General features: G+C 50.2%; 1 protein-coding gene across 1 annotated transcript in view; it reads left to right on the top strand.

Annotated features, from left to right (window-relative positions):
* Nucleotides 1-405: 405 nt before the first annotated feature.
* LOC119114798 (putative cationic amino acid transporter) overlaps nt 406-19,794 on the top strand; it is a gene marked incomplete in the record, with an annotated part of 55,440 nt that continues 36,051 nt past the window's right edge. Inside the window, 4 exon segments of the mRNA XM_037238829.1 lie at nt 406-526; nt 10,016-10,141; nt 13,178-13,331; nt 16,116-16,346. Of these exon segments, the coding sequence (XP_037094724.1) occupies nt 10,016-10,141; nt 13,178-13,331; nt 16,116-16,346 (511 nt within the window).

Genomic DNA, 19,794 nt, shown 5'->3' with positions numbered 1-19,794 from the left:
CTCACAAATTCTTGGACTATCTGGCACACCTTCTTCGACTCCCACCCATCCGCCAGAGGCCTGCGGACCACTGAAGCCGACCGACCCAGGTCTCACTCAGAGTGAACCACACCCTACCGCAGCGTCCCGCCCGGCCCGAACCCGGCGCCGTTCCGCGCGCTAGCACCTTCAGCGAGCCGCAACCGAGTTAAAAGGTAGCCACTTTCGCATCCTGCTCGGCAGAGTCGGCCCTCGTTGGTATCCAGCCCAGCGCTTGAAGACCGACCGTGGCTGGCGTCCGAGGCAGGTATCCACCGGCGACGCCACGCCGGTGACGTCACGTGTCGGTGACGTCACGCGTCGGTGTCGACGGGCGTGTCTAGCTGCGATCGACGCGACGACGCCGCCAGTCGACCGGCGGCCGGCGGCGTGGGGCCGCGCTGCACGGCACACTCCGTGCGTCGAGCCGATGTTGGCCCTCGCCCGGCGGCACAGTGACCCCTGCTGACCCCGGCGGGAGGCGGACGAGGCCCACGGGAGTCACGCGGTGAGTGCCGCCGCTCTCGGGCCGAGGAGGTGTTTGTCAGGTACCAGCGGAAACGGTGTCACCGAGAGCAGGAGGGCACGTCCAAAAGGACACCCATTGATCTTGGACGTGGACAAAACGTTGTCGAGGCTGGATGTAATAAGTGGATGTGAAGCGTTCCTCCCGTCGCTCCCTCGCTGCCCAGTCGGTGTGCTGTCTCAAGGCGGCTGGACTCTGAGCTTGGCTGATATTCAGCATGAGTCCGTGAACTGAAGGTGATGGTGCACAAGTTTTGCCAAGCTCACGGTACCCCATATGTCAACAGTCTCAGTCAATCCAGGCATGCCGGTATTGCTTATTTACGAAGGGATAGCAGCGAGTGAGCTGTGCGAAAACTACTTTCACAGAATCGGCTATGACTAAAGAATGCGCACCTTGACACAATGACACACGACTCTCAGCCTTAATGCAGGCCACATAGCCGTGCATGGTACAGAATCCCTTTGCCTGGAGTGCCGCTCCCACTGCTGTGCCGATCATTCCGGAGTCAGTATGACTTCTGTTCGTGGAATCCGTGCCGTCCGGTCACCCGAGAGTGAAGGCGCTTCGGTCCGCGGGCCACATAGCGTCGGTGTGTTCGTGTGTTCACAATCACTCGCCGCGTCTGATTTCCCAACAGTGGTCGAGTGAGAAGGCGTACCGAGCGGCACCTGATGGTTTCTTATTTTAGATTATTGAATAGGACAGTACCTGAGTGCTCAAGTTGATCTCGGTGGGCATCGTTATTGCGAGTGAAATCATGTATGCTACAGAGCACCTCGCTTGTATCCACTATAACAGCTTTCCAGAAGTGTAGTATCTCGTGGTTTCCAAAGGAATAGAAACGTTTTTTCCGCACCGAAAGGAATTTCAATCTAGGTGAAATAATGTCAGGTGCACGAATATACTTATGCGGTCGATTTTGTCGCCGACACTAAAACACGACAAAACTGCTTAGGTACATGGTAACCTGCATGGACTATGTATTCCATATTTCATGTTAAACGATGTTGCACAACCGCAAGGAAATGACTGCGCAGCAATAAAGGTATGTTGCACGCTTGAATAATCGAGTCCCGCCGCCATTTGCTTATTGCAACGTTCTGCATTGATTAAGTCGCTTGCGCGCGTTTGCCCTGTTCAGCCGGGACACGTCACCTGAAGACCATAGCGCCACTACACCGACATTCGCAATTTTATTGCATGCAGGACAAAGGCAGCATAGTCAAGGGCCAGAATCAAGCAAAAGCGAAATGGTAGATCCGAAAATGATTGTACTGTGTAGATTTTACACGCATTGAATGCATTATCACGGACATGTGTTTTTGTCTTCAAAATATGCCGGGCTTGCTGAAATTATTGCAAAATATACGACGATAACGTGCGACGTAACGATGTGAGTTTTGAGATGCTTATAGCCACATCTTGTAGGCAAGTAGCATGTCCGGAAATCGTGATTACACAGCGGTCTCCTTTGTCAACTAAACACGCATGATGTTGATCCAAATAAAGTTGATGCGGAAAGGCCCAACTGAACCATCTACTGAATTCAATATTCTGGAAATCTTCAGAACTCTGACATGAACAATTAGCACATAGATGTCATAGTTTGCTTAAAAGCTATTACCAATGCTTCATCCTTCAATGGCACCCATGACAATGTGAAAATGTGCAGTCTGTGTCTTCCAGCGCTGGCATGAATGAGACCAGTCTTGGGTTCTTTGTAGACGACTCGTACCTTTATCATGTGCTTGCTGTACATTTCAGTCCGCTATGGCTAAGCCGCTTATGAAGATCCTGGCAATGTCACCGGACGACGGGCAATACAGTTGCAGTTACGATCTGCGATATTAGTTCCAAACTCACAGTGAGATTTTCCGGCTTCGTGAAGACAGTGGGGCATATCGGCAGATGCGACCGCAATCTTAGTTTTTTATTTACCCATCCAGACAAGGTATCTGCAGATTGCACCAGTTGATTTGCACCAATCGTGTCGGTTGAACTGCACCAATCATGTTGTACGCACGCATGCAGCGTATGACTCCCTGATCGCACGTCCTGACTCATATCCTAGTACAAAAAAGCAACAACAGAGCGGCCCACACTGTTTCTTCTACTCTTTGATTCGTCCTACTCCTTGGCAGTTGTACAAATCACATCAAAGGATTCATCATGTATGTAGGTATACTGTCCCACCATGCATAAGATTTAAGCTCGCTGATAAGAAGTTGGAATTTTAGCTTTTTGATGGCATTGCTGATGAAGTGAGACGGGACACTCCCATGAGGATATAAAATGTGATATACATATATATATATATATATATATATATATATGCATATAAAGCTCGATGGCGTCTGGAGATGGGGGATGCGCTGGATGGAGCTGCCAGGTGCTGTAAGCTGGGTGTTTTATACAAGTTCTTGAAATGAAATAAGCTCATACCGATTTTGCCCAATGATAACGGCTTAAGCTACGCGACGTCACATGCAATGTAAAAATGAGCGTTCCAGGCAAAGCATAACAAGATGCAATTCGTGTCGTCTTCCCTGAGGTCTGCTCGGAAACTACGCACAGCTCCCGTGAGTCCCGGCCAGACTGCGCTTCATGTATTTGTAGACAGCCGGAGTCAGCTGTTAGGTCGGCTACAAACTATAAGGCAAGCTGCAGTCGGTGTCGAAATCAAATATGTGTGCAGTACGTCTGAGTCAATGGCGATTCGTGTTCACCGAAGTCGAGCTCAAGTTTTTGTATACCCATTGTAATGTCTAAAGATGGTGTTTGTATGTACCTGCAGGAGATTTTTACATTGCGGGGTTCCTGCGGTACAGTATCCGCAACCTTCGCATTAACGCAGTGTAACAATGATAAGTTACATTACGCTGCTATGCGACCCAGTCGTCAGCGACATCACACTGCCCAAATGATGTGCACCATTTTCTTCTAGCCTTGTGAACGTCTTCGTGAAACATGTCTATATTCGAAAGGGCAGATTTTTTAAGGGCGATATCGAGCATGTTACGCGCACCAATGCTTCGACTTCTTTGTGGATCTGTAAACGGGTGGAAAACCAGTGCCACCTTTGATCTAATAGGCTGCAGATGCTGTATGCATTAATGCATTCCTGATGTATATACTTCCTGCACAGTTCCACAGGAAACTTCTTCCGATATCAGGGTCGTCAGGGACCTCTTCAAATTTTGTTTTGAAAGTGTTTTTCAAAAAAGTGCTCATCAAAACCTTATTCGTTCAAATTTTGCAGGGTGCAGCAGAGGTGTAGAAACTAGAGTGCCGGGGATGGGGGGGGGGGGGGGGGCTTAACCCATAACTTTTTGAGGTTCTTATGTTGGCCCTATGGACGTTAACAGGAAGAACCAAAAATTTACATCGGCCTTTCAACTCTAGGGGCTTCTATTTATTTTGAGGCATAGCGTTTTCAGAGTTGTGTAGTTGTTTTATCCAGTTTGTTTTGTAGCGATCGTCACTAGGTCAAAAATTTGTGGTCAAGACCATAAGTGTGGTGCTCTTATTTTAGTCACCGCTCTTTATTGGGAGAAGTCCCAAGAGGTTCAGACATGGCAAAGGCCTGACAAGACGGACTAAATCAGAAGCTCCCAGGCGCAGCGGTCTCTTCCGGAACCATGTGCCTTCCCGGAGAGACCCGGGTCGGCCGGGAACGCCATAAAAACCGGCAGCGGGCTTCTCGCACGCGGCCTCGCGATGAAACCCAGCCCCGTAAAAAGATCGCGGCCAATCGGCGGCGCCTTCGTGACCTGGCGGGGGGCGTGGTGGATGCGATGGCCGGCCATTGGAGAGACAATGCGTGCCGCTGATGGGCGATGGTCGACGGGGTCACGGTGGCACATCGATTGCGCGCGGCTCGTATGTGTAGCATGATACCGCACGCGGCACTGCGCCCCGAGCCGGCGATCAATAGCGGCACCGGCGCCTTGGAGGGCGGCGGCGAGGGCGGGCCAGCAGGCCCGACCCGGCCCGGCGGGGGCCAGCTCAAGCGCGGACTGGGAGACGGGCATGGCCCAGCACAACGCCTGAGTGCGGCCGCTGATAACGGCTCTGGACGATTGCTCTCCGGGCGATGGAGACAGATGGTGTGCTGAGGTAAACTTTGGCGAGACGGAAGCCCTGAGTTGACACTGTTAAAGCTAGTGCAGCTGTTTATGCCCTTTTGCATTCTGACGTGGTAGTGATGGTGGCTATACCTGTGGCGTGTCTCGCACATTTTACCCGCTGGATCTGTTTTAAAAAGCAGAGCAGTTTAATTCCTTTCCAATTCCTATTCACTCGCGATGATAGAAACGGAGCTGGACCGAAGCGCTGACTACGTGGGACATTGACGCCAGGACCCCTGCTGCTGAGATCCAGGCGTCACTTCTCATTGTTGTGTCCTTTGATGTGGAAAGTGCAACTGAGTATGCAACAGGAAACCTCCTTTGGGTGTTAAACCTGCTTTACTCACTCAGCCCTTTTGTTGCGTTCCCAGAAGCATAGTGTGGCTGGGCTAGCAGACACTTAGTATTCCGGAGACTCATGCATGCCAGATCTCACAGTTAAGCGGTACAGGGATCATGAATTTTGCGCAGGAACGTTGGCCTGCACGTTCAATATACAGATGTTGGCTGATTTACAACCTGCCTGACTCCAAAATTTAAACCTGATGACCCACCCATCTAGTCGCTGACGACTTTATTAATAGCATAGAACGGGACGCGATGAGCAGCAAAAGACAGGCTTTCGCGTCTCCGTGCGGCCATGATGAAGCAATTATTCTTTCTAAGTTATGCCAACAGTGAATCCATGCCATGGAGCTGTTCACTGAGAACATGTTCGTGGCATAAGTTTTGTTGCTTATTATTTCATATTGAGAGCATAAGTTTATCCCTTTTCGGATCGGTAAAGTATCCGATGATGTGGGATGAAGCACCGCAGTGGTCCTTTTATGATGGAAAAATCCTCAGGGTCACAAGGGTAGTAGCCAGAATGTAAAAAAACGTGATATTTCAACCAGCTTGCTTACATTCAATAGGAGCTTTCGGGACGGGGGTATTTTAGATTGTGAGATAAACTAAAGGGAAAAATTAAGAAAGGTATTTTCACTTCTGCAGCGTGCAACGACAACCTTCTGAATACAAAACTGGGGTGCCAATAACGACAATAACTTAAAATTTGAAATGAAAGGACTGTAAAAGGGCAGTAGGCTTGGCCAGTGTGTGATACGAGGTGCGATGGCGGGCTTTAGACTAGAAAATTCGCCCACGTCTGCGTGATCTTGTTTTTAGTGTTGCGACATGCCGCACGCCTTGCTATTAAATCGATTCAGATATGTGGAAAGAATATGTGCATGTTTAAGATACATGCGCGGTGTCAGTTAAGTAGCATGCGGCAGGGCAACATTCAGATGAGGTTCTTTGCAATCGTATCGAAATTGTAAATGCATTGCATGTGTTCATTGTCAACATTCTGCACTATTCAGCTGCGGCTCAAATGAAAAAACAGTCATTCTGCTCCCATTACCTCAGAGGGTCCTACCATTACCTTTGTCGATTGCATGTGACATTTTATCTTTTTTTAAATGCGTGCCTAAATCTGTTTTCATAAATATCGTTGTCCTACCAAGGCTGAATAAGGGTAGATATTGCCCCGAAAGCTCCCGTTGAATATAAGCAAACTGGCTGTAATATTATTTTCTTGACATTTACAATGCCACATTCAGTAATATTTTCAAACATAGTGGTCAGAATGTTGTAAGCAGCCTGGGTGAGCATTGTCCAATGTGAAAGAATACATTAAACTATCACGTCTTCTGCAATCGCACAGTCGCGTTTTTACCGCTGTTAAAGAATTAAGAACCTTTCAGATCTTCCAAGCTTGCATTGCTCTGGACAAGCTAAGAATAATGCGTTGTGCTCGTTTTGTTTTTGCTCCATTGTCAAATACCCTAAAACGCAACAAAAGAGCAATAACACAAACCATTGCTTGCCTTGCTACATTCCGTTTCTGTGGTAATTAACCTGCGCCCGGCCTGGGGTCTGGGGCAACAGCGCCCGGCCGGGGGAAGTTGACTTCACCCCTGGGATCTCCAACTTTCAGACGCCGCGTGAGAAAAACAAGGGACCGTTGGGAAGGTCTTAAGTGAGGTTACCAGAAATCACGAGAGGTCAAAAATAGTCATTCTGATAGATGCAGATAAAAGCTATGTTAAAATGTGAAGGCGGCCACTAAGAACACAAAAATCCGCGTTGAGACTGTGGGAAGTCTATTCCGACCATTTCGGTCACTCTTAAAGGGTCAAGTCAGATCAGATCACCGTTCGAAATTGGTCTACCGGTAGCCTACAAGAACGATACTTTTTCGTAATGCGTTTCTGGCTAAGGCTATTTCATTTACAGTTGTGGGACAAAATAATCCCAAGCCCACAAATACCATTTTATGCTGATCTAGAGGTCACCTGAGGTCAACTTAAGCCAAATTTATAAGCCATCCAAATAAAAAATGTCAAGTGTTGACCGGGCCTGTCACTAGTACAATGCTTTTGTGTGAGCAAAAATAGTGGACTGTACATTTACTGGCACTCAAGATCGCGTAACTCTTGTCTACATTATGCATAGTCCTTCCGATGTTAGGCAATGTGTTTGTACCAAGCTGAGAACAGGTACCTGATTCAGATACCTGATTTTATACGTCACCAGCTTTACAGACACGACAAGGAGGTATTTAAACGCGTCGCACTCGTTAATCTAGCCTGTCCGCTGCTGACAACGTAGGCCATTGACCTTGTATATCCTCACGTGACCTATCTCGACCCCATGGTGCAGTACAATGGTATCAAGCATGTTTTCAGTGGAGTAGTCGAATTCTGCATCCAAATTAGTTGAGGAAATTGCCTGCTGTGATCTCGGCATGTGTTTTGCAAAAGGAGCCTGTAGAGGTAGGTCATGTGACCTGGGAGGTCATGATGACAAGGTCATGACAGGGTGATGCGCTCTGTGGTCATATGACACTTGTGCACGTGAGTTAGTACTCTTTTCATCATAAAGAAACACCAAACCGCACAAAAATCCGTACAAATTCGGAATATTTACGAAAAATGGCAAAAATTAAACAGACATCAGAGCACTGATATCGCCTGTTAAAAAATATCAAATATATAAACCGTACGTACCATCATGTTCTATTACTATAGCAAGTTCGAACAATGGCAATTGACCCACAAGAACGTTTTGTGCAGTCAATGTGTGTTATAGGTCGGCATATTTGACCTTACCTTGGTGACTTTTTTCGGTACAGTCGAAACCCCAAATGGACACACACGATGCCAAATTAATAGCTGGCTTGGTACTGAAAAATTTGTGCTGCTGCAAGCATTCGTTTTTGCTTGCGCTCGAAATACCGTAGGAGGGGAAGTCACCTTCCCCCGGCCAAGCACGGGTTAGGAGGTCACCGACCCCTGTGTTTCGTTTTTAAGGACGACATTTGCGTTTGAAGTGTTTTTTGTGCAAAGTTTGCTGAGCACCACTTCTTTGAATATAAACCAAGAGTCAGCGGCCACGTGACTATCACAAAAACAGGATGCAATGGCGCGAGCAAATAATACGACGTGCAGCCCCAACGGCTTTACATATGCTGGTATTATTCACCAGTAGGGGCATGGATTCGCGAATGAGTTGAGGACTGTGGGGTGAAAAACGCAACCCACCCTCAAAATAGGCTGACAACCAAGGCTCTCCCGGGATTTGGCCCGCTTTATTCTCAAAGCTGGGAGAAGGTTGAAGCCTACCTTGGGTCTGGTGCTCCGTCCCCGAATTGATAAGGAACTATATCCATGTTTAGTAAGCGGCAGCCGTCCTGAATTAAGTAATCCTTTGCTGGTTGTTAGTCTAAATGTGCATGGACACATACCGTTTTCGTTTATCTGAGAGTACATATGTTATCTGTATCTGAGAGCGCCGAGACGTTAATGGACACGTTGAAACAAAAACAAGCCTAGACCTAGCGGGTGGACATCCTTTTATTAGCAACTTGTTTTTCACTTGAAATAATCGCCTTCACGGTTAAGGTAGGCTTATAGTCACCAAGGGTGGTGTAGGTAAAGCGTCAATAAATGCCTAGAAAGTGTTTAAACAAATCCTCAGACACGTTAATACTGCTGCTGCCTCTTTCAACTGCAGTTGGCTTCATCCTCATCGTGATTACAATCGACAAAAGAAAATCAAAAATGTGAAGCGTTCTTTAGCCCTTCCATAACTTAGAGCTAAGCCTTAAGAGAATGTCAACGGGTCAGAGAGTCGTGGAGGTGACTCATTAAGATTTAGCAGCGGATGGTGAAGCTTCAACCTCATGGGTGGGGGTGGATTGGGGAAAAAAGGCATACCCGTAAGGCCTCTCGTCTGGAAGTGTTTGTTTGACGTATGAGCCACCCGGACCTGTACAAACCGAGATCAGTTCAAGAGGTGGTCAATCGCGTTATTTCGGTAACCACGTGCCCACGAAGGTAAATTTCCTATTTATCTTGCACCTGACCATCGGCTGTCCGTTTTACGCATTACTAGCATGCCTTCATGTCACGGCATCGATATTTGGATTGCACCATTGCTCCGACACAGTTAAATGTTCGGGAGAAAAGCATAGCGGGCTTGACATATTTCCTTCCATGCAACGCTCATAGATATGCTGGTAAATTGTATAAAGCTAGGAACGGTAGTTATTCCCCTGTCTCCGCTGTGACGGCGCCCACGTCGAGAGCCAATCGGCATCAATTCCTGCTTCGGGAATGCAGTTTTGGGACGAGGACGTCGCGACCTGCCCTGTCGAACGCCGTGGGCAGAACAGCGCAGCTGGTGGACTATCACGGCTCGCCGTGATCCATGCGATCCATTTTCGAGAAAGTATATAACCCAGTTTCGAAGAAAGTCACCTCTGCAGGTATCAATTGTTTGCCAGGCCTGGAGAGGATGTGTCTGGTCCGAGTTATCGCGTCTGGACGGGGGCCAATTTACGGCAGTTAGTACGGCAGGAGGCCCGCCGGCCGCGCCGTCAGGCACTACAGTAGCTCCTTTTGAACTTATCAATCACCACCTGATACTGCCTCTCACAGAACGTGTAGAGTGTCGGTGAGTGCGTGGGTGTCGTAGGGACTGCTGCACTGAGCTTCCGGTCCTGAGCAGATGGCTTAAATCCCGCTAATTGTGTGATAACTCCCCCGGCTGTGACGCCCCGGCAGTGACTGAGCCGAATCCTCCGCAGATGAACTTCGTGAAGCCGAACACGATGAACTTCAAGTCCCGGGGCCACATTGTGTGATAGCTCCCCCCGCCAGTGACTGAGCCGAATCCTCCGCAGATGAACTTCGTGAAGCCGAACACGTTGGACTTCAAGTCCCGGGGCTACATTGTGTGATAGCTCCCCGGCTGTGACCAGGCCGCCCCGGCAGTGACTGAGCTGAATCCTCCGCAGATGAACTTCGTGAAGCCGAACACGATGGACTTCAAGTCCCGGGGCCTGACGCTCTTCGCCAAGCTGATCCGCACCAAGGACCCAGCAGCGTTGGCTGAGAAGAAGGAAGACAAAGGCCAGCTGCGAGTGAGTACAGAGTGGACGAGGCGCGGGCGTCGTAAGACTCACAAGGGAATGCCGAAGGAAACATAGTCAAAATGGGATGCATGCTTGTAGCGGGTTTTGGCGCAGATTGAGCCCGGCGCTTTGGTGGGGAAGGGGTAGGGGCAGACATGGGGGCACACACTGGGGAGGGATCACCCATGACTAGTTCACTATTAGTACCCTGATGCCGGGGGTACCCTGGCGCAGGGGTGAGGTACATGACCTGAACCCCACAAAGGTGTCTCGTTAATTTAAAGTCGAAGTTCTTTGTTTTCCTGAGTCACCCCCTTAGCCGAGTCATTTTTGCGTCACATACTCCGATTATTGTGTTCTATACTGTGGCATTCCATGTTCTTGTGATACGGCAGCGTAAGCAGGTTGCACGCGACCGGAATGTCCCTATTTTATATCTGCAGCATTACCGGCGAAAAACTTTTTTTCATTTTGGGCTTTGTATTACCAACTCTTGCGTTGCCATGAAACACCGTCAGTTGTCAGGAGCAGCGTTTCTTAAAGGACTTTGGCTTTCTGCCACAATTTGGGATGACTGAGGCTTATTGTTTGCGCATTGCCGCAGGCCTAAAAATCCGAAATTTTTGGGGAGGGACAAGGGGTAGGGCTCGAACGAATACAAAGTGGTGAAATCTGCATGGAGCCGTGCTTGCCTGTGGCGGGCACGGCAGCCCACCAGGCGGAGTGTTGCCGGCCCCGGTAGCCCACCAAGCGGTGTGTTGCCGGCCCCGGTAGCCCACCAGGTGGCGTGTTGCCGGCCCCCGGTGGCCCACCAGGTGGCGTATTGCCGGCCCCGGTAGCCCACCAGGCGGCGTATTGCCGGCCGCGGTGGCCCACCAGGCGGTGTGTTGCCGCCCCCCGGTAGCCCACCAGGCGGTGTGTTGCCGCCCCCCGGTGGCCCACCAGGCGGTGTGTTGCCTCCCCCCGGTGGCCCACCAGGCGGTGTGTTGCCGGCCCCGGTGGCCCACCAGGCGGTGTGTTGCCTCCCCCCGGTAGCCCACCAGGCGGTGTGTTGCCGGCCGCGGTGGCCCAGGCGGTGTGTTGCCGCCCCCGGTGGCCCACCAGGCGGTGTGTTGCCTCCCCCGGTAGCCCACCAGGCGGTGTGTTGCCGCCCCCCGGTGGCCCACCAGGCGGTGTAGTTGCCGGCCCCGGTGGCCCACCAGGCGGTGTGTTGCCGGCCCCGGTAGCCCACCAAGCGGTGTGTTGCCGGCCGCGGTAGCCCACCAAGCGGTGTGTTGCCGCCCCCCGGTGGCCCACCAGGCGGTGTGTTGCCGCCCCCCGGTGGCCCACCAAGCGGTGTGTTGCCGCCCCGGTAGCCCACCAGGCGGCGTGTTGCCGACCCCAGCGGCCGCCCAGGCGGCGTGTCGCCGACCCCAGCAGCCGCCCCAGGCGCAGGTAGCGGCCGACCGTCGGCGCCGCGCCGCCACCTGCAGTACACTATTGATGGCGGCAATTATGGCGCCGACTATTATCTGGCTCCCATCTCGCCGGGGCGTGCGGCATGGGGATTAGAAACTGCCAGCAGGGTAGGGGTGTGCTGGCTATGGACCGATGGGCCGATTGCGAGAGAGCAGACACCGGCGAGAGCAATGGTGTTTGTTGGCCATGGACGAATTACACGATTACAGGAGGGAAGATGCGGTGTTGGTGCCGTTGCTGCTGAGGTACGAGTAGTGGGACGCGGGGGATGTGATGGTGGGACACGGTTGGTGTGATGGTGGGACACGGGCGGTGTGATGGTGGGACACGGGTGGTGCGATGGTTGGTGCGGTGCGGGTGGTGCGATGGTTAGTGCGATACGCGGGAGGGGTGTTATTACGCGGCCTGCGAGCGGTGATGCTTTTAGGATGTGGTGTTACGTTTGCCGTTCCCACGTGACACGAAATCACCGAACCTGGAACGTGTGACGACCACGTTGCTATGGCATGTTTGCCATTGCATGCCCAAACCCCACCGCGCATCCACTTTTCATAGCATGCTGATGTTGCGTGTTGACTTTGCCGTTTTTCTCACCACTGCAGGCCGTATTTTGAAGGACAAGAGAAAGCGCTAAAAGGCATCCAGCTTGCATGCACCGAACCCATTACCTTAGCATGTGTGTGCTCCCGCCTTTGATGACTGAAAGGTACACGCCAGCACTCCCAGTGTTTTAACCATTCACCAGGCCCACCAGTGTCCAGGCATGAAATGCTGCGCACATACTGCACTCCCCTGTATGCCTCCGCTGTAATATTGCAGGACCCAGTGATGTCGGCTGCTGGCTCGCGCCGCTCTGTCCCGTGACCTTTGCACCCTCCGAGCCGACCATGTGACTGGCATTCACGGTGTGCGGAACAGGGTCCACGCGCTCCTTGAGTGGCGAAAATGTCAGGAGATCCTTGAGTGATATAATTGGGTCGGACTCCTTAGTGACACGACATAAGCATCGTGAGACCAGTCTGAAGGAAACTGGACTGTACGCCGCAGGGTATGAGTTTTTTCACGCCTAGCACTCCATTATTGTTGGAGTCGTCTGTCTGTCGTGCACTGTCGTGACGTCACCAATGCATCCGTACTGTTCGTAAATGCACTTTCCTCTTTGCGCCTTTGTAACAAACCGTTCGCCCCCCCCCCCCCAAAAAAAAACAATGAGAAGCTTTGCTCGTCAACTTTTCGAGGTTTTGCGTTGGGAGTTCTATAGATGTTGTATGAAACACCATGACCCCCCCAAAAAAGTATTCCAACGTTTCTCGCGCGACAGCTGCTGCCTGTGACACCCAACGGACAGGATAACTGCTTGTCAACTTGATAACAACTGTCAACTGCACGACGTTTCACAATGTGTGGATATGTGTGTCATATGGATCATCGTGTTAACAGTCCTGTCCTACAGCGTTGTGTGAGATCTACTCCTCCGGCGCCGACCGAACGTGCTCGGTCGCTAGCGGACATTTTCGACGACGCCGGAGCGGCGCCGACGGCACGGCCTCGTGCATGGCATGACCCCGCACGTTCTGCCGCCGGCAGAAATGTCTGACGACGCTGGACCTGACCTCGCTGGGCGTCGGCTCCTGTGTCGGCACCGGCATGTACCTGGTGTCCGGCATGGTGGCCAAGAACGTGGCCGGCCCCGGTGTCATCCTCTCGTTCACCATCGCCGCCCTCGCCTCCATCTTCTCCGGTACGGACTGCGTGTGGGCCTCCGGGGGCGCTATGCACATCAGCACTGTGACGTTTCGTGTCTGCGGTGGTCACGTGCGACACCGACGAGAACGGCCATCTGCATCGGCAGGCTGGACCCGCTTGTTACGTTCGCGGGCCCGCTTCAGTGGGACCCAGGCTGGCATTCCACAGTCTCGCGATGGTCAGTTCACACGCGCTAAACCGCCGATGTTCCGCACGCCGAGATCCATATCGCACAACTCGAGGTCTGCAGTCCACACGACCAGCAAGACCATGCGTCACACCCCCAATGCCAATATCTCACCCGTTGGTCCCATGGGTCGCACGGTGTGTTCCGGGGACCGATAATGACGCCGTGTGATGTACTGGCCCTGTCCGGCGGAAAGAGAACGGCGAAGAATGATGACCGCTTCGGCCAACCTGCCGGTTTGTGGCTCCCCATTCGCGTGGTTAAGATATGACACGCACCTTAGTTATGCACGTGCGTCCTGGACACGTAGGCAAATCTTTCTGGCGGAAAGCCAAATGTCAACTTTTCTTCGAAGTGCTGCGAACTTGGACTAAACTGCTGCGAAATCTCCCGACATCCAGCGTAAACTTCTTGGCTCAGTGTCGGTGGGGGGGGGGGGGGGGGAGGAGGGAAGGCTGGCGACTTGCGTAGGACGTGTTCTTATGTATTAGAATGCAGGAAACAGCGTGATTTTTATTTGCATTGCGCAATGGTGTAGCCAAGGGGATTTGGAGCCCTATCTTAGAGATGGTGGGGGGCCACTAGGACCAAGAGACCTAGTATTTTTGAAAATTAAGACGTCCAGAGGTCTTCTTAAACATAAAAGCGGCCCTCGAGGCGTCAAAATTAGATTCCCGAGCCTAAAAAGCCTCCTGGTCCTAAAACAATAGTGACAAAGTGAGGCCCTCGCAGCCAAAAGGTTCTTTTGTGCCCCAATTTGGTCTCCTCCTGGGGGAACCCTGGCTACACCACTGCTGTCCTGTCAACATGTGATTGGGTTACGGCCAGCCAGTGGCATCGACTCTCCGCCCAGAGCTGCACAAACTCCCTGAGCTGTTTCCTACAATACACCCGCAAATAGCCATCTGTCTCATCCCTATTTGTGTCATTCAAAGTAATACTGAAATGATGATCGCATCTCTTCCTTCATTGATGATGATGATTTCATTGATAATCATTTCATTTCATTGATAAAATGATCCCCTCATTCTTTTAAGAAGGGCAGGGAACAACGAGAGCGTGTATTTTACCGGTCTAGTCATCTAAATGCAAAGAATGAACGCGACAAAAACAGACCAGGACAACACGATATCATGGGCACATTCTCTTCCCAACATTTACACCAATATCACCATACCGACATTTGTATGTGTATGCATCTATCACTTAAGTTTTCTCAATTCGATCTGTGATCTTAAAAACGGAATTGCGCCAACAGAGCAGAATGAATTGATGCATTCTAAACCTATGATATTGTTTGATGATGCCTTCTAAATCATATTTGTTGTTCAAAATGCTAACTGGCTCTGTTCAAGCATAACGTACGGAACATGACGATGCTGATCACATCCATGCGCCACGTGTATTGACGGCACAAGATATTCGGCGGTAAAACATCTGTTAATGTGCTCGTAACAAACAAGGCAACGCAGTTTCCAGCCAGAGCGCTCAGCAACGACAGATTACGATGACCAGCGCCGCTTTCTAAATCAATATCCGTGTACCTAAAATAATTCATACTTCACGTCTCACCAGTAGTTGATCGCACCCAGGTGCGCCACCTGTCACCAACTCCAAAAGCAGCACAAAGTAGGACCACGGCTCCACTACTATGCGCAGATATCTGATGCCGCTGATAGTTCCGAAGTTTTCTTTGAACCTTGCGGCCTTTATAGTCACATCATGCATTTCTCCGTGATGGAGCAATCATCCTCTTTCTCACAGGGTTCCAGACTTCAAAGTTGATTTTGCTATGCTGGTTGATCAGGTTTTCAAACGTTTTGTGCGCCGTGTGTGAAACACGTCCGCCAACTTCGCTACATCGCCTCCTTCACGCTGCCCACGGGCCTGTCTTGTAAGCCAATGCAAATCCAACGGGCTGACTCAGGAAGCAGCTCGAAAGAAGCCCGGTGACGGTTGCATCATGAGATTATCATGAGATTACCATGAGATAGCCCGTCAGCTGACGGGCGATACCCAGCAGTGGAAATGGGTTGTGGCTACTAAAATGAATTGTATCTTCGTTGACGTGCTGTGAGGGAATGTATTCTTCCAAATTCATAAAATATCTCATTTGGGGGATAACTAGCAATTGAAAGTCAGTCTCACAAGGAGATCCTTCCACATGATCTTCTGTCACTGACATTGTAGGCAAGTAGGCGAGTTTGTGCACTCCTGTCTCTGTCGACACACGATCGACACATCGACACGATCTCTGTCGACACACGATCAGTCACACTTCAGACTCTGACCGTCACCTCTCGCGTGCCGCAGCTGAAGCCGCTTTAAGCGCAGGCACGCGACCTCCTGTGTCGCGTCAGCGGGCTGCCCTTGTGCAAGGGCGGTAAATTTCGGGGTAGGGGAGGGGTAAAGGGGCGGCCCCACCCCATTGCACACTGTGTGTTCGTTGGCAAGTACGTACACTGGCATGATTTAGTATTAGCCCCACGGGACGGGCTGCAAAGAAATGAAGCAGGACACGAGTTTGTTGTGCCTTTTTCTAAACCAATAAAGGGTTTCGATGTCACTGACCTCGACACGACCTTGCTCCAGGCGTCTGCTACGCCGAGTTCGGCGTGCGCGTGCCAAATACCTCTGGCGGCGCCTACAGCTACAGCTACGTCACCGTCGGCGAGTTCATGGCCTTCGTCATCGGCTGGAACATGGTGCTCGAGGAGTTGATCGGCACGGCCGCCTGCGCATGCGCACTCAGCGCCTGCTTCGACACGTTGGCGGACCGCTCCATATCGGAGGCGCTCACCAATGCGTTCGGCAGGATTGACGGTGGGTGGAAAAAGAAGAGGTGTGTGTAGCCATGTCGCGCTGCTCCGAAAAAGGTTCAGTCGTCACGTAAATGATCACAAAATCAGGTTGTGCATCATTCGAAATATTTCACCGCGCGCATTTTGGGTCCATTTCTCACGTCCTGTCATCGTGTTGACATGAATGTGGTAAGGGAATCCCAGCTCGGCAGCGATAAGTTGTAGACTGTTCATGAAGTTACGCCGCTTAACGCGTTACGCCGCACAAACTTTGAAATAAAGTTAGCAAGGCCTGTAATTTCCACTTGAGCTCTTCTTGCGCATAAGTCAAAATTTCGCCAAACACACGTTCAAACTATCTGAGAAACAGCTTTAGTGAACTTACGTAACCAACCACTTCGTTATCGTGAGGCGTGCTCATCTGCTTTGGTCTTAACCTGTCATGATCAGCAAACGCCTGTCATTTCCACTTCCTTCATGTATTCACAATTCACATTCCTTTAATCGTGCATTTCTTATCATCGACAGCGCAAATTCAAGCGGCTGAAATCTGGGGATAAATCAGGTTTTGAGGTAGACTAATTCAGTCTTTCTGGCTGAATGATCCCAACCGATTTTCGAAAGTGATTCCCCCGCGTAGGTATGCACACCACGTTGACGCGTGCGGTTTTGGACGCTCCGGGCCGAGACTTCCATTTCTCTACGCCATGTCGTTAAGGCTGGAACTAGACTGTGCCGCGGTACGTCAGAGTCGCGCGGTACAGCCTGCCTAGAACCTACTGGCGGATTTCGGATGCTCTCCGCCCGTTAGCGGCCGCCTGCCTGTGGAAGGGATTTTATAATCGGGCGCCAAAAGAGATCAACGGAGTGACAAGAAAGTAAGCGAACTGGACTTCGGCTCCCCGGACGGTAATGTTGGCACCAGCAATTTGCAATTTTTCGAAATGAGGGCAGAATATTCTTGCAAGCGATATGGATGGAGTTGGTAAGACACATATACAGAATTACCGTCATGTCGCCTCATTTGACACCTAAGCACCACTATGGTCTGCAAGCCGCTTCGAAGAAAAAAACCCATCCTCAGAAACCTGATGGATTTAGCGCTTTTGGCACCGTAGGTAGACATCTACCGAAATTGGAAATTCCTCACACGGTCAATGGCGCTGTTAAGTTAATTTAAAGGGTCCTGAAAGCTTTGGCACCTAGCTTTGGCCCTGTATGTGACAACGAAGTTCAACGTGCTCTGACAAAGACAGATCATTCTTCTTGTAATGGGATTTGTTCCAATACAATCATTTTCAGAAGGTCTAACGACCCTCGGGGATCGTTTCTTAGAAGTTTGACAGATAGGCAAAGCAACGAAGAGAACACATCGAGTTTTCCACGGTCGGGGCAAGCGCACAGCCTGAAAGTCTTCAAGAGAGGGCCAGATGTCTTCGACAGTCCCGTCTCATGAGCTGAGCTCCCTGTGAGCACCCATATTTACCATCTCTTTCTCTGAATGGCTCCTGTAACCACCTCTATTCCACTACCTACCCATGCTCGTGTTGATTCCGGAGGATCTCTGAAGTGATTTTTGTGCTCTAAACTTGAAGAGGCACAATGGCGTAGCCAGTGACCTCCGGGCGCGCAAGGAACATCATTCAAGTTAAAACTCCGCGAGGGGCCGTTTTTAGGCACAAAATTTTGCAATCAGGGCCTGTTTGGACGTAACAGAGGATGCCTTTGGAGATAAAAATTTCAGGATAACTCCGCATTCCCCCCTTTCTGCTCAAAGCTTGGGGAAATGAAGCTCCCTTGAGTAGGAAATTACAACCATGCTCTTAAGTTAATATCACTTGCTGCAAACGTGATACACAGTCGGCCTGAAACGGTGCTGCAGGTCGTACTTTTATGAAAAGACAGCTCTTTTTAGAAAAATCTGAAGCCAACAAACTATTACAGCAGCTAGAATGTTCCAAATGAATAAATATAAACGAAGATCTGAGTCTAGAATGATCAAAGGCAATACATCTGAAAGCACATCTGAGCCTGGAATGTCCACGGAAGAATATATGGAGGCAGCATTCGCAGTTTCTCCCCATGCAATGCCAACATTAGGTTTTCTCAATCCGCTGAAAGTGTGCAGTCAACGTGATGACACCTACGACTACATGATGACATGGTAAGATGCAAGGAGTAAAGTCGCCGCAATGTCCCTCACATTGGACTTAACACGTTTCTGTAAATGGAAAACACCCATTTTTGACATATTTTGGCAATTGAAAGACTTGTCTGCACCGTGTTAACATGCCCTCAGTATCCTCTTTTTAACGCTGAAGTTTCATGGGTGACCGTGTACTGTTTTAGATGCACTTATTTTCTCCAACAGCATGCCCTCCGATGTTTTCCACATACAGCGCCAACTGCAGCCCTATGAAGGCGCTGTCAGTGGACAATCAGCATAACATAGCATAATGGCACCTTGGCCTACCTCAATGGCGCCGTACCAGAGCGAGAAGGACGCGCTGTAATGGCGCCCAGACTGGACATATTTCTTTCATAAAATGGAAAACATCAGTTGTTGGCCTATTTTCACAGCAAAGTAAACGTAACTGCCCTGGCCTGATACGCTGTCAAGGTCCTCTTTTACGCATTGAGAAATTCGTGGTTGTCCGTGCGCTCTTTGGTATCGAAGCCTAAAACTGAAGACGATTTGTAAGAACGAGCGAAGGTTGTGTGATCCTCATGGATCTTGACGCAAAACGTGGAATACAAAAATGGGAAATATTGTGCTACAAAAATATGTGAGCATATGAATGCATCGTAATAATTTAAAGTATCTAGAGTAAGGACAACATAATTTGATATACTATATGCACGCTAACGCCATCTGATTTCCTCGCCCGAAGCGAAAAATAAACTTGTTTTTAATGCTAGCACAAAGGCATTCAGGACGCTTGCGGTGCCAAAATCCAGGGCGACCGCCAACAAATGTTTTTCTTATCTCATAAGCCAAACGAATGCAACAAAAACAAGAGGCATGTGTTAGAGTGGTGCTGTTAAGTATGACACTTTAAGACGAGCGCTGTCATTCAAGACGGTGACTCATTGGGACACAACACATATTTTTACGATTCGGTCACCGTACGGCGCCAAATCAGGCTGGACTTTCGCCCGAGGGCATTTTTCATCATACAACAGTCCAATTGTGCACGAAAAAGTTCACAACCGACGCCAATGGCATTCCCGACAGGAGCTGCTGCACGAATCCACCAAATTCCGGGTTGCGCATCCAACAATTTGCGGGGCACCTACGTTCAATATATGGCGGCTCCTGACGGCCTATTCTCAAGCTAAGTATGTTGATAAGACCAGGGTAAAATCTAGAAGGCCAGCTTACGAAAGCACGTTTTCATAAGACGTATCCCGCAAGGCCTGCGTTCACTGGGTCTCTTTTCAATAGTTCTGTTTGAGAACACATATGGTTA

Source organism: Pollicipes pollicipes, unplaced genomic scaffold (genome assembly GCF_011947565.3).
Source record: "Pollicipes pollicipes isolate AB1234 unplaced genomic scaffold, Ppol_2.1 Scaffold_3087;HRSCAF=3621_pilon_pilon_pilon, whole genome shotgun sequence".
Taxonomy (NCBI): Eukaryota; Metazoa; Arthropoda; class Thecostraca; order Pollicipedomorpha; family Pollicipedidae; genus Pollicipes; species Pollicipes pollicipes.
Note: the sequence above shows the minus strand (reverse complement) of the source record. Positions and strands in the feature narration are given on the sequence as shown.